The sequence below is a fragment of the Phocoena phocoena genome, chromosome 14, assembly GCF_963924675.1.
Source record: "Phocoena phocoena chromosome 14, mPhoPho1.1, whole genome shotgun sequence".
In the NCBI taxonomy this organism is placed as follows: domain Eukaryota; kingdom Metazoa; phylum Chordata; class Mammalia; order Artiodactyla; family Phocoenidae; genus Phocoena; species Phocoena phocoena.
Genome location: NC_089232.1, coordinates 83,366,158 through 83,381,272, shown reverse-complemented (window position 1 = coordinate 83,381,272; position 15,115 = coordinate 83,366,158). Strand labels below are relative to the sequence as shown.

The 15,115-nt window shown below is 37.2% G+C and overlaps 1 protein-coding gene across 1 annotated transcript in view; it reads right to left on the bottom strand.

The window, feature by feature from the left end:
- YWHAQ (tyrosine 3-monooxygenase/tryptophan 5-monooxygenase activation protein theta) overlaps nt 1–15,115 on the bottom strand; it is a 30,741-nt gene that overhangs the window by 366 nt on the left and 15,260 nt on the right. Inside the window, exons 2-4 of the mRNA XM_065890633.1 lie at nt 4,473–4,596; nt 2,325–2,488; nt 1,584–1,679 (exon numbers count right to left, since the gene is read on the bottom strand). Coding sequence (XP_065746705.1) covers nt 1,584–1,679; nt 2,325–2,488; nt 4,473–4,596 — 384 coding nt within the window. The remainder of the gene's footprint in view (nt 1–1,583; nt 1,680–2,324; nt 2,489–4,472; nt 4,597–15,115) is intronic.

The window sequence follows — 15,115 nt, the reverse complement described above, 5'->3', positions numbered from 1 at the left end:
CATATACGCTATTTGAGTACGTTTTCAAAGCTTACTATAATCTCAGATAAAAACAAGGTAACTAACATCCTTAGAATTTAATGCTCTCTCAATTTCTGGCAGGCCAATGCTCTTTTTAAAAGCACTACTAAAATATAATTTATGAGATTAATAAGTCCAAAACAAATTTTTTTGGGGGTGGGCAGGGACCATGGTCAAAGTCACCATTGCCAAGTACTTGAAGGGCTATCATATAGAATAAGAAGCAGGCTTACTTTGTATGCTGCAAAGAGTTAAACAGGAGTGAACGATGTTAAGTTACAGGGAAGCAGCATGTGTGCATGAAGATATGTAGATACGGTTCTTGAATTAGGTAGGATGTTAGTCTCTCTAATTTTCGGATGGAACAATGAAGTGAAAAAGGGAATAGTCAATACTTGTCGACTATGCATAATAATAGTTCACAAAATGGATTTCTATTAGACCAGCACCGAGACACTAGTGGCAATTTTAGCAAAGATGAAGTCTTAACCTTTAAGTCATTATTAAGATACTAAAATAAAAACAAACAAATATCCCCAAAGAACTATCTCTGGGAGAGAGAAAACAGAACTAGTTAAAAGATAGCTCCACGTGGGCTTCCCTGGTGGCGCAGTGGTTGAGAGTCCACCTGCCGATGCAGGGGACACGGGTTCGTGCCCCAGTTGGGGAAGATCCCACATGCCGCGGAGCGGCTGGGACCGTGAGCCATGGCCGCTGAGCCTGCGCGTCCGGAGCCTGTGCTCCTTAACGGGAGAGGCCACAACAGTGAGAGCCACCCCTACCCCCCCCGCAAAAAAAGATAGCTCCACGGTGTATCTGGAAAGAGGTTAATTGCTCAGTTTGTTTTTCTTCTATAGAAGCTATTTATGCTGATCATTTTTCTATTGTCACCTCACAACCAGAGGGATTTCTAATGGCTGGGAATGAACTGTCTTCATAATTTCTCTCTTCAGCGAAGTTGAACAGAGGGCACTAATGTTAAAATTTTTTTTATCTAGCAGAAGATAAAGCATCAAATCTGGGGGGGGGGGGCGGGAGAACTACATTTATATTAAAAGGTGTATTTCTTCCACATTTTGTCTAAGATTTTGACCTATCCAATTTACTTGAACCTACAAAAGAAGCTAAGTAAAGCTCAACCTGTATTTTTTTCACCATTACTTTTTCCTCCACCCCCTGTCTATACAAGAGGTAGGGAGAAAAACAAAAGAAAAAACAAATTAAAAAAGACAAACTTTCTATATTAACATAATTTCTCAACATCTTCATACCAGTCAAATAAAGAGTCAATAATGTTAATATTATGAGTTCCTAAAATCTTAGTACTTTCTCAGGAAGGTCTGATAAAATGCCCATTCAACTTGAAAATCTGCCTACGAAGAACAGTTGTCCTATACAAAATACTAATACATATTTAATATTTTTATGTAATTTTTATATAATCATTTTCTAAGAGCAAGTGTAGCTCTAATATAGGTGCCCCAAAACACAGGGAGCCTGAATAAAATATTAATACTTTTGTTCCTGAAAAGGAAATAAAATTAAAAGTATGAAAAACTCACTGTTAGGTTGTCTCTAAGCAACTGCATGATGAGGGTGCTGTCTTTGTATGAGTCTTCATTCAGTGTGTCAAGCTCTGCAATGGCCTCATCAAAAGCCTGACAAATATTAATATCCACGGTAGACAATATTTACATCGACACAAACTGACACTCTATAGTCACAAACCATTTTTATAAAATAGATGAACATCCACTTTATGTTCTATTATCACTTAAAACAAAACTCAATGAAATCACTGCCTCGGATTCTCAGCTTAAGAATTTTTGAGGATGACTAAAACTTATAAAGTTATACGTACTTAATCAGTAAACAAGCATTTCTTAGTTCTTTCACAGGACAGACAGCACAGTAGCTATGCCCAATATATTTTTTACAAATAAGAACTAGTATTTATTTGCAAAAACCCCTTGGAACGCTTCCACTTTGAGACACTTTGAGGAATGCAGAGATTCTACTGACCACACACCTGGCAGGCATTACTTTCCAATCCTTTACATTTCTCTCATACTTTTTTGATTACTCTGACCAATATGCTCTTTAGACAGATCTTACTGCTTACAACCATAGCTGGGAGAGTAAGATCTTGAGAAGGACAGTGGTAGTGGTCACGATGGTAAGAAAAAGGAGATATCCAAATAAATGTAGAAATCATCCCTGGATATCCAAGTAAAATACCTAGAAATTAACATGCTTGCTATCTCAAATAACCTAAAGAGGGTATTTCCGGACACACATCTTACCGTTTTAGCCAGTGTGCAGGCAAGTTCTGGGTTATTAAGGATCTCATAGTAAAATACAGAAAAGTTAAGAGCCAGCCCCAGGCGGATTGGGTGTGTGGGTTGCATCTCTTTCTTGCTTATATCAAAAGCCTCTTGGTAAGCTCCTTGGGAATTATCTATCGTTTCTGTGAAGGGAAAAAAACGAAATAAAAAAGCATGATACTGAAAATATCCACCCAGTATACAGTAATACCTTTAACCTATGCTACTAACTCGGTAGAGCCAGACTTCTCTCTGTAGCCTTCGTTTAAAACCACAGTAGCAAACCAAAAACATTATCCTGTACTGGGCTAGTAAAAAACTAGTTTATAATGTTGCTTGTTTATAATCAGCTTAATATAAAAACCATGAGACAGTGTATCAGGTTTTTCATCTCTGGGACTAAAACACTTTTCTTCTTTCATGTCTTTTAATTTTATTACCTGAAAATGCAGCAATTAAAAACAATTTGATATATGTCAATAATATCTCAATAAAACTTGAAAAAAATCAGCTGCAATATCCCTTCCCACAATAATGGAAACATTTTACAAAGATCATCACCACCAAAATCTCTATTTTTGTGACTTATCTGTAGAAATAACACTGACCCTCGGTATCAACATGTATTATGTGAAAGGCAATATAAAAGCACCAGTATATAGATCAAAATCTGCTGACCAGAGTTTGATTACTGGCTTAATAAAAATGTCACCTTCCTGAACAAAATGTTCAGGAAGAACTACCAGCACTAATCTGATTATATCATGTTTTGAAAAGGTTAGGTTTTCTGAATGAGGCCATTGGGCCCATTACAGCTCTAGAAGGACTGACCTAACAGAAATCAAGTTATCCCTTTAAAGCCCGAATATGTGCCTTTCCTTCTTCTTCTTCAATGGCACATTCACTGATCTAAACATAGCTGGTATGGCCCTCACATTTAACTAAGGAGCTCTTGGTGTCCAGCACATAAGGAGGCATTACAATGAGAGTTCTAAAGCATCTCAGCATCTAGACTTTGTAAATACAGACTATTTACAAATCCCAGACTACTGGAGTGTTCTACGTATAGGACGAGAAAATCCCAATGAGCCAGAAAGGGTCAGATCAGATTAATGCTGGGGCTATGGCCCAATCTCCCAAAGATATCCCTTTGACTAGTTGACGTTTAAATGTTCAGTCCTGTGCAAATATCTGTCACGTTTAATTTTGCTTATGATTATGGCAACAGAAATTATATATTGATAACACAACAGTTTAGTATACAGATTCTATTACAGCAAGGTACAAAAGTTTTCTCTTTATATCTTCAATTACACTAATTTTGGGGATGCTAAAACTGTCTCACTTTTAGTAACTCTCTGAGAGAGAGGAAGAGGAGGCTGTAATAACCATTTGTGGGGCATGCCCTTTTTGGATAGGGTAAAATGACAAACAAAATAATAAACTTATTGGAAATAAATAAGGACTTAAGTGATACTTCCACCCAGACTTGCTTCTACCTAGACTAGCAGGCACATGCACAATGTGCTACCGTACACCCAGCTACCAATACTCCAGGGGACTGAGTTCACTGCCAATAAATTTACTTTGACTGTTTTACAATCAAGTTAGGAAATCAGGTTACTCTTTTCCCCATAGCTGTGTTTTCTGTGATAAATTATATACCAGCAATAAAACTCTCATCTGACCTCTCCTCCTCAGAAATCTGGTTATGTGTAATTAGTAATCAATGTTATGATCCCTCAAAATAGGTAGTAATTAATAAATTAATATGTCAAGTAGAAAAAGTACAATGTCCTGTTTCTACTCTACATGTAATTTCCAGTTATCTTAAGTTTCAACATACAAGATGCTGAAGACCATGTGACACAACAGCATCACCCAAAGCATATGCAAAGAACTCTGGGGCTAAAAATATGGTGAACCAAATTCTAAAGCCTAAAAGATTAAGCCTGTTTTTAATAGTATCTTATCAGGTTATAATCAGTTTATGAGTTTAATTTTTTATAAAGAGCACATAATGTAAAGTCATAACTGTTTTCATGTTTGAGAACGTAAGGTAACATTATAAATTTATCCTCCCTCTCTTTTATACTTTAGCTTTACCCATAAACCAAATACACTTACGTTTCCGATCATCACCACAAGCAACTTCAGCAAGGTACCGGAAGTAATCTCCCTTCATCTTCAGATAGAAGACCTTACTCTCTGGATTAGTTGCATTGGCTATTAAATACTTATCCAACAATTCCTGAAAGAAATAAGTTAAAACATTAGGTACTAGCAAAAATAACTGCCATAGTAACTCCACACCATACCACCCTGGACTGGAAACATGGCTAGAGAGCAGGGGTCAGGTGGTTGCCATTAGTTGAATGCTCTGGGGTCATAGCAAGTCATAATTTCTAATGGTAGAGCTATATCACATCAAACACTAATTAGAAAGAGCCTGTCTGTCCACTCATCCACTCACTGAAGCAAGCATTTCCTGATACCTGCTAGGTGCTAGGCACTGTATTTGACCAGAGGGGAAATAAGGTCCTTGCCCTCAAAGAGTTCACAGTCTAATAAAAGGTAAGTATACCGTTAACAGTACAGATATGTGAATAAGGGGCTATGGAAGCACAGAGAGGGAATGTCTAGCTTTATCGGTGATGATCACTGTAAAGACAGGCTTCCCTGGGGAAGGGATATCTGCCGTGTCAAGAAGTAACAGAAGGAATGCAGCAGTTAGAAAACGAGGATGTGCAATTTTAGGGAGGGGAAATGAAATGTTTAAGACATCAAATATGAAGAAGAGTGTAATCACAGAGTAAGTCATCACGGCCCAGAGCAGGGCTACTCAGTGTCCTCTGCGATCAGCGCTCATCCAAAAAGAGGGTGAGTCTAGGGGTTGAGAGCAAGTGGCCTAAAAACTTACCTAGCAATGTGACAGTCATGTCTATCAAATACAACTATTTTTAATAATTGGGTTAGTATTTAAGTATGTCTTTTATCCCTCACTTCATACCAAGAAATGTCCACTTGATCCAATGAGCTAGTGCCTCTCAAACTGAGGTATTTGTACAAGGTGTGCCCAGGAGTATTAAAAAGTCACAAAAAATGAATATGATAGACACCTTCTTGGATTATCAATTTTACTTGATGCTAAGTAATTTAAAAATCTCTTTGTAATAAGAAACATTATGGTGAATAAAATTTGGGGGGGAGTAAAATCAACAAACAGATACTAAAGAAGTAGAATATGGTTTAGAAAATGTAGTCTTAACTCAAGAGCTTTCTTGCTGCTTATCTGAATAAAAAGAACCTAAACAAAATGCAATGATTATACGCATATTATTTTAAAGAAAATAAACAGAGAAACATTTTAAATCCTTAAATTTAATGAAGAATATGTTTAGGTTAAAAAATATATATTTTAAAAGGGTCTGAAGCTCAGGGGAAGTTAAACTTAGTATTACACTAAAATTACCTAATGAAGCCCCAGAAATTTATACGTTATAAAAGTGGCAAGTATCAAAAGTGTGGCTTACATCTGCAAAGCTGCTGAGCCAAGAAGGGAAGAAATAGATGGGCTACACCCAAATACTAAAGTCAAGTGAAAATAAATGCTGCTTCTGCACCACCATGCTCTTAAGTGGGAAAAGAACTGAAGGATCACATGTTGTAAGACTCTCTCCTGCTCACCATCACCAATACAATTATAATGGTTATTTATTAAAATAAACTTGAGGAAAACTCTTTCCCAGAATCTTACAAAATCATACTACTTTAAATTTTTCCTCTAATACCATTTTTACATATCATGGATGACTTTCAATTTTAAAACTATTTCTATGGAACACCTGAATTTAGGGGGTTTCTGGGGAGGAAGTGGGGGGCAATGGTGAGACAGCCACAAAAACGTTCACTAAGCTTCTAAACGTCAAACTGACTCAGTCATCTCTATCTTAAAAAAAAAAAAATTTAAACAAGAGTCAATTCTGAGAAGCAGTATCAAATAATGCAAACACAGTATTATACTGCGGGAACCAACACCCCTGGCTTAAATCCAAACTAACGAACTACAATGTAAAATGAAGAGCCTCTCACTTTTCTTTTACTCGCAAGTAAGTCAGGCAGTTAATATGAGATCCCATAGAGGATCTCCAAAACAGTGCCAGCACCAGCTCTGGTAAAGACAGTATTTACAATTTAAAAAAAAAGCTACTTGGAACATTTAAGACCTAGTACTTTATGATTAAATGTGGCAGAAATGTGGTAGCAGGGGCTGAGAAAAGTCTGACTGACTAGAATGAGGACTTGGGGAGAGGAGAGGAATGTGATTCTAGCTCTCATCCCCCCTAAGTCACTGGAGCCAGATGTGGGAATGCGCATGAGGACTCTCTTACTGGCACACTGGCCTTCCAAGGATTTGGAAAGCTGCTAAACAGCTACTGCATCGGTTTACACAGCCACTTATAAGCTAACTGTAAACTTTTCCCTTCTAAAATTATTAACTTTGATCACTAGTTTGCATATAGCCATTACGTACGATTTACAGTGTTGGCTTTTATAAAGTGACTTGTGCATTACTTCCATCCTGGAGTTTCAGCCAGGTATCATGGTTCTTTGTCAGATGCCACTAGCTCTCTGTGAAGGAAACAACAGGTACAGAATAATTCTGTCTTTCCATGTGCTATCAGTAGTAGCGATGTAGATTTTAGCCCAATTAAAAGACAATGGATTCTGCTTCATGTCTTACCAAAACGATTTACGGCTGTATCAGGTATTATATCAATACCAGTTATTAATTATTAATACCACATAGAATAAAGGCTATAAATACTTAAGGTATATACAGCCTAGGTGCACAATTTTTTGTTAAAAAAATTAAATTATAAAAAAGACTCTGGGGGGCTTCCCTGGTGGCGCAGTGGTTGAGAGTCCGCCTGTTGATGCAGGCGACACAGGTTCGTGCCCCGGTCCAGGAGGATCCCACATGCCGCGGAGCGGCTAGGCCCATGAGCCATGGCCGCTAGGCCTGCGCGTCCAGAGCCTGTGCTCCGCAATGGGAGAGGCCACAACAGTGAGAGGCCCGCGTACCGTAAAAAAAAAAAAAAAAAAAAAAAAGACTCTGGGCTTCCCTGGTGGGGCAGTGGTTGAGAGTCCACCTGCCGATGCAGGGGACGCGGGTCCGTGTCCCGGTCTGGGAAGATCCCACATGCCGCGGAACGGCTGGGCCCGTGAGCCATGGACGCTGAGCCTGCGTGTCCGGAGCCTGTGCTCCGCAACAGGAGAGGCCACAACAGTGAGAGGCCCGCGTACAGCAAAAAAAAAAAAAAAAAAGACTCAACACAGGTCAGAGAGTAAAAACCAAAATGACAAGTGGCTCCCTGGAATAAGAAAATCTTCCCAGATAAGGTCATTGATAAGAAGTCAGGAGAGAGGAAGGGAATCAATTTTTAACATTAATGTAGTTAAAAGTTCCTCCACTAATTCCTCCTTTACATTATTCTTGTCAATTAAGCAGGAGATCCCCTTTGTAACGCTTCAACCAGCAAATTTTATGATCCTGGGAGGCTTGGAGAACTAAGATTGGGACTCCCTTCAGTGTTGAGTGTTACCCGATTGAAAGGCAGAATGCAAGAAGTACATTCCTTTTTGAGAATCTGAGAGATCTGTGAAGGAGTCAGTGCACTTACTACCCAAAATTACAAGATGCACTAGTAACAAAACATTCTAGACGAAAGAAACTCAAATACAAGCAAAGTCCGAGGAAAAAATATAAGGTATTATTATACAGGTCGTTTTCGGAGATGCTAAAGGACCTCAGAATAAGCTTAATCTCAGAAAAATAGGATGGGAATAACAACAAAAAGGATTACATCATAAAAGCAGTAAAGAACTATGCAAGAAATGAAATTGTGAGAAATAACAGTGATGTAAATTTAGTATAGTAATTATTCCTCTTCAACCCAAAACCTTAGAGAAAAGGTTAGGAAGAATAACAAAACTCCAGTACTAACTCTATCTCTAGGAGTGAATTATGTTTACATACAATAATCCTACCATCACTTCCATAGCTTTTCCAAGACAATTAATTTACCTTCAGTGGTAAGAGTCCATGTGTGGCATTCAACAAACAAATACTTTTATCTTAAATTCATTTATAAGTGATTTGTTTTATAGACAAAATAAGCTGCTCTTCCTCATGATATAGTTTATTCTTTATATACCAAACTGATTTTTTTTTTCCAAACTGATTTTTTTAAGAGAGCAGGTAACCGATGAAGAGCCTTGAAATACAAACAAAATAATCAACAGGAAACAAAAAACGTTCTAAGGATTTTCAATTTCCTATCAGCTTATTGAAATTCATTAAATAAAACACTATTAACATGTTCAATCTCTAACTTTATGGCACATATACTAGTCACTATCTGTATATTTTTATCTGTTTAATCACACGTTACCATAAAAGATTACATTATTCATTCAACAAATATATGTGTTCAATATGTGCCACGCCCTATTCTAACCACTCTTCCATGTATTATTTACATATAAGAACCATTATGATAATTTTACAAGTGAATAAAATCACCTAGGAATCAAGAAACTTATACAAAGTCATATTATTAATTAAATGGGGCTAGAATCTGAAAATAAAGCTAGCATTCTTAGCACTACCCTATAAAACAATGGAGCATATCTATGAGAGATGAGGCTTTGGCCTTAAGTTATTTAATTAGTAAAGCAAACAAAAGAATTAATATAGGGACTTCCCTGGTGGCGCAGTGGTTGACAATCCGCCTCCCAATGCAGGGGACACAGAGTCAAGCCCTGGTCCCGGAAGATCCCACATGCCGTGGAGCAACTAAGCCCGTGCGCCACAACTACTGAGCCCGTGTGCCACAACTACTGAAGCCCAGGCACCTAGAGCCCATGCTCCGCAACAAGAGAAGCCACCGCGTTGAGAAGCCTGCGCACCTCAACAAAGAACGGCTCCCGCTCACCACAACTAGAGAAAGCCTGCGCGCAGCAACGAGGACCCAATGCAGACATACATACATACATAAATTTATATTAAAAAAAGAATTAATATAGTACATAGGGTAACATAACTATTCAACAAATGGAACATTTATCTAATGGTAAGAGCTAAATTTTTCTAACATCCCAACTTCAAGTATTATACATAGTACAAAGAACCACTGACATGTAGGAAGAATAAAGTCTCTAGACAATAACTAACTCTTAATTAGGTTTTAACTCCAAGAGACCAAAATCAAAGAAAAATTCAATACTCAAGAAGGAAGTCATATTTCATCCAGAAAATTCTATTGCATCTTACAAACAGGCAGAAAGCATGGAGGAAGAAAACAGTCCAAGGCACAGAGCCCATGGCATAGGAAAAGGCACAACTGCACAAACAGGTAGAAAGTCACTGAAGACAGTAAAATCTTTTTAAAACAAAAAGAAATTAAGTAGAAAAAAAAAAACTTTCCAAACCAGCAAAAGTACATTTTAAAAAGGAACCAAATTTCACAACTGAACCTCAGTGGAATGAATGCTGGACCAAACATCTGGTTCTAGAGTCTCCATCTAGAGCAAGTTCCTTAGTTTAATTTCTTCTATAGAATAATCAAAATATTTTCTAGTTTTAATAATCTATGCTAATTCTAAGGTATTAAATCAAAGGAGCAAACTGTTAAGCAGAGCAACTTCTAGATGAAAATGTTTCCTTAATATTTTTCATTCACAAAATTCTGTATATCGTATGTTAAGTATTTAGCACAGTGCCTACCACAGAGTAAGACTCGTTATTTGTCAAATGAACATTAACCATGACATGGCAACATACTGAAATGGATGCAACAGCAAGAGAATTTCACATGTATTATAGGGCTTAAGATGGCACAGGGCTTTTCTTGAATTATTTGTTTTTGTAATTCTTTATTTTTATCAAAGTAATAATGTACAACAGTTAATTAACTACCATTCTCAAATTTCTAAAAAAGGGAAAAAGAAATCTCCCCCATTCTGTTTTCACTGTTTCACTCCTTCAGCAATTTTTTTTTTGAAAAATCATGATCTCATACTGATATATCCAGAATTCAAATTCAACCTCACAGGATTCTACTTCCCTTACTTGTATCTTCTTTTCACACACAATAAAACTCTGGTTTCCATTAAAATAATACATAATACTGTCCATCACCTAAAACTCAAAAGTGAAAAATAAAGTTTCTCTCCCTTCCTTGGATCCTGAGCCAGCCAGTTCTTCCCCTCCCAAGGTAACCATCATCACCAGTTTCTTATATGTTCTTCCAGATATTTTAAACATTTAAAATCCACATACGTTCCCCCTCCCTCATGTTAGCGTACTACATACATTGTTCTACACCTTGCCTTTTCCATGTAATAATCCCTCGGAGATCATTCCATACTCATATGTTTATAACTGCCTCATGTTATAAAACACTGAACAGTATTATGTATGTCCACTGTATGGGCATACCATGATTATTTAGTTGATGAACATTTAAGTTGCTTCAAATCTGTTGATATTTCCAACAATGTGCCAAATGTACATTTGATCCTTGGAAGACACATGTTTAACTGTCCTTCCTCGGGGCAATTTCAATTTACATCCCCATTAGCAATGTGTAAGTGTTCCAATTTCTCAACATCCTTCTGAACCCAAGGTATTATCATTTTTTATCTTTTCCAATTTAATAAGGAAAAACATCTTACTATGGTTTTATTTGCAGTTTTCTTTAAACAGTATGTTTATATCCTTTGCCATTTTCCCAGTGAGTTTTTTCCCTTACTGATATGTAGGGATATATGTTAATGATATTAGTCCATTTTCCAGATGTATCTCACATAACTTCATGCACTTAAAGATTCTGTCTGGGACTTTCCTGGTGGCACAGTGGTTAAGACTCCAAGCTCCCAATGCAGGGGGCCCGGGTTCGATCCCTGGTCAGGGAACTAGATCCCATGTGCATGCCGCAACTAAAGATCCCGCGTGCCGCAACTAAGACCCAGAGCAGCCAAGTAAATAAGTAAATTAAATAAATAAATATTAAACAATAAAGACTCTGCCTGGCAGTAAAACTGCATTTATTAATATTTTTGTTACATTAAATCAGATCTAATATTACCAACGTTTCTGACAAATGTGAGAAGCACAAGTTAATGTAACTATTCGATTTTAGCACAAATACACGAACAGAAGACTTTTAATTGAAATACAAGTCTGAATGTGTTTTTAGGTATTGTCTACCTCACCAGATGAAATAGTAACACATATTAAATGTTACCTGAATAGCAGTTTATCAGATTAACACACACACACACACACACACACACACACACCCCTCTAATTCACTCTTGTATGGAGTATTTAAGAAATTTATGACTCTTCACCTTAAAATAGATGGGTAGAAACATGATTTCTGGTTGTGGCAATACAGTAAGACCAAGCAGACTTTCCCTTCTAAAAATAATCAAAAATGCTAAACAGAATAGAAGAAAAAATTACAGCAAAGCTCCAAAGGAAGGAAGGGGAGATATTCAAGTGCTAGATAGGAAGAGGAAATGAAGTTAGAGCAAAAAAGTAAAAACTTACAACACAATGACAGTGATGTGTAAGGGGTAAGGACCCTAGAAAAACTGTGTCTATCACTGCTGAGAAGTACCAAGAAAGCTATTTCCTGGGCTTTTGGGGGTGTGGGTGGATGTGGGTGTCGTCCCCCATGAAACACTGAAACCCAAACGCATGTTCTGTGCAGGTGCTCTTCAAATTTTTATTTCATACATGATGTGTGAGTCCACGAGCTGAAAATCTGTGTAAAAGTGGGCCGAGGCTTAGTGTGCCCAGCAGAAACAAATCATCAGAACCACTTCCATAATCCAAGGCACACACACACAAGTTCCACAGGAAAAACTACATCTGAATTTTTAAAAATAACAAAACTAATCAAGGGACAGATCCACCATGAGGGATCAGCAGACAAACAGATGGTTAGTACCCAAGAGCTTAAAAAGTGAAACACCGTGTAATAAAACATAAGTATATTAAAAATGTCTAAAGACTCTTTTAAAGAATCCTTTAAAGATATGCATTTTAATATTTATGGATTAAATGGATGACGCCCAGGACTGGCTTCAAAATAAGGGGTGTGTGTGTGTTGGGGATATAAACAAAACAAAATTTACAATTGCTAGAGCAGGGTAATGGGTACATGGGGGATTATTATAGCATTCTCTTTATTTTTGTTAAGTTTGAAAATTTTCTTGATTAAAACAACCCAAAACAGAAGTCCAAACAAAGAACAGGATACGGTGAATTAAGAAAAAGTAGCTTGGAGGTGGGGGAGAGAGCTTTTAGAATTAAAAGAAAAAAAAAAGTAAAACAGAAGGCATATTTGAGGAAACGCCCAAGAACACAGAACTAACAAGATGAAACAAGTGTGGATAAGTCAAAAGATCCAAGTAGAAAGAGATGTCTAAGATATGTCTAAGGTAATATGCAACAGGAATTCCAGGAGAAAACAGAAAGAATGAGGAAGAGACGTTATGTAGAGCTAATGGCTAAGATTCTCCCAGTTACGAATATAAATAATCTTCAAAGTGGAAAAGCACACTAAATCCCAAGCAAAATAAAATAAAAATAAATTCATACCTAGACCATCATGGCAAAATTGCAGAATGTCAAAGACAAGAAAATTCTTAAAAGCAACCAGAGAAATGACACGTTACCTATAAAGGAAGAAACAACAGTATGACTGACAGTTGATTTTTCATCAGAAAACAATCAAGTATCTTCAAAGTGAGGAGAAAAACAACTGTCAGCTAGAATTCCAAAACCAATTAAAGTACCACATAAAAGCAGGCACAAAACAAAGACATTTCCAGACAAAGACAGAAGTTCCCACTCAGACCTTTACTGGAAGAACCTTTTTAGAGTTGCAAAGGAAGGAGTAATGGAATAAAAGAGAAGTCACCAAGTAGAATAATTACAGCAACTACAATACTGAGTAACTGGAAAATTCCTGGTCATAATCTATGAAAACAACTCTTCCAAAACTGTAATAACACAGAAGTATTACAAGATGCTGAATAACAATACATGTGTGATACTTTATGTTTGCATAGCATAGTATTTCAGATTATTTAAAAGGACAAAAGTTCTTTCATATTAAGTATGTGCAAAGGATTGAGTTGGCTAGTAAAGGACAAGTGTTTTCCTCCCCTCTTTTAAAGGATTAACTAAATTTTTAAGGATAGTTAATGTGCTCCCTTCCTCCCTTCTTTAATCCAACAAGTGTCTGTCTTTAAGAGACTACACTTTCTAAAAATCTGACAATTAACTATGAAAATGCAATCTGCTACTAGGAGGAAATGTTTCATTAGAATAATCATGGATCTGAACTACTTCTACAGCTCACTATCCATTTTTAAGTTAACTGACAAGATGTGGGTTCATTTTAGATATTTCTTGGCAGGACTTTAGCCAATTATCTACATGCTGATTACTCACAAATCTGCCCTTTACCTGGCTGGGCAATTTACTTTTGCAGCTCATACCTCAGTTTACTGTTAAAAAGAGTTAATGACAATCTCTACTTCTCAGCAGCCTGATGTGAAGACTGAATGACTCAATACAAATTACTTAGAACACTGCTTGGTACACAAACCTCCATCACCACGCACCACAACACAAGTCTTTCTCTTAAGCACCAGGCAAGGTGCTCCTATTTGTGTTTATTGACACCTGGATGGGCCACTGGCCCTTTAAACTTTACTCATCTAAAATATATTAAATTTGCCTTCCTAATACAATCTGCTGTTGATTCTCCTCCCCTACTCAATTTTCTGTCTTAGGAAAGAAAAGCCCTCAGTTGCCCTAGTTAGAAACCTGGGTGTTATCCTAATGCTTCTTTGGCCTCACTCCCCTGGTCCCCCATATTTATAGTCACCCAAGCCTGTGGATGTAATTTTTTCCAAGTCAAGGCTTTGGAAATCTTCTCGAAGAAACAGAGTATACTTTGGGAACACACATCTCCCTGCTCTTAACTATAAACCACTGAAGGAAAAGACTTTATTTTGTCTATAATACATACATATATATATATTTGTATAGCAAATTAATAGGAATGCAAGACTTGACTCTAATCCTACAGATGTAAAGTAAATCTACTTTACAAATAAGGATGAGTCGATCAGAAAGAACAGTGCTGAGAGGCATGGAAACAGAAAAAGGTTACAGACATTGAAGGAAAAGGATCCAATATACAGTCATAATCAGGAAGTTGCTTATATGGAGGGCCAACCCTATTCATTGTACTACATCATTTTATGGAAGGGACTTGAGCATCTGCAGATTTTGGTATCCTTGGGGGCTTCTGGAATCATTCCCCCTTGGATACTAAGGGCTAACTGCATAGTCTAGGGGAGTGTGAATCACAGTCAATCAACCACTGATCCATCCATGCCCTACCCTGGAGATGATGGCCATTAAACACCTGAAAAGCCATCCACTTCTCTTGTTATAATGCCACATTTACTAAGCAACTCCCTCATTATGACTTGATTCCTATGTGAGTCTACTTGCCTCCTGAATGAGATCTTACTGGTCACGCCAACACAAGTACTTCAATCTCTGTGCTAGTTATTCCTCACTGTAAATGAATAAACTAATATTCTTGGTTTTATGTATCAGTCACACGAGCTTGATTATTGTGGATCTATCCCCGAAAACTAGCTCAATTCTGGTG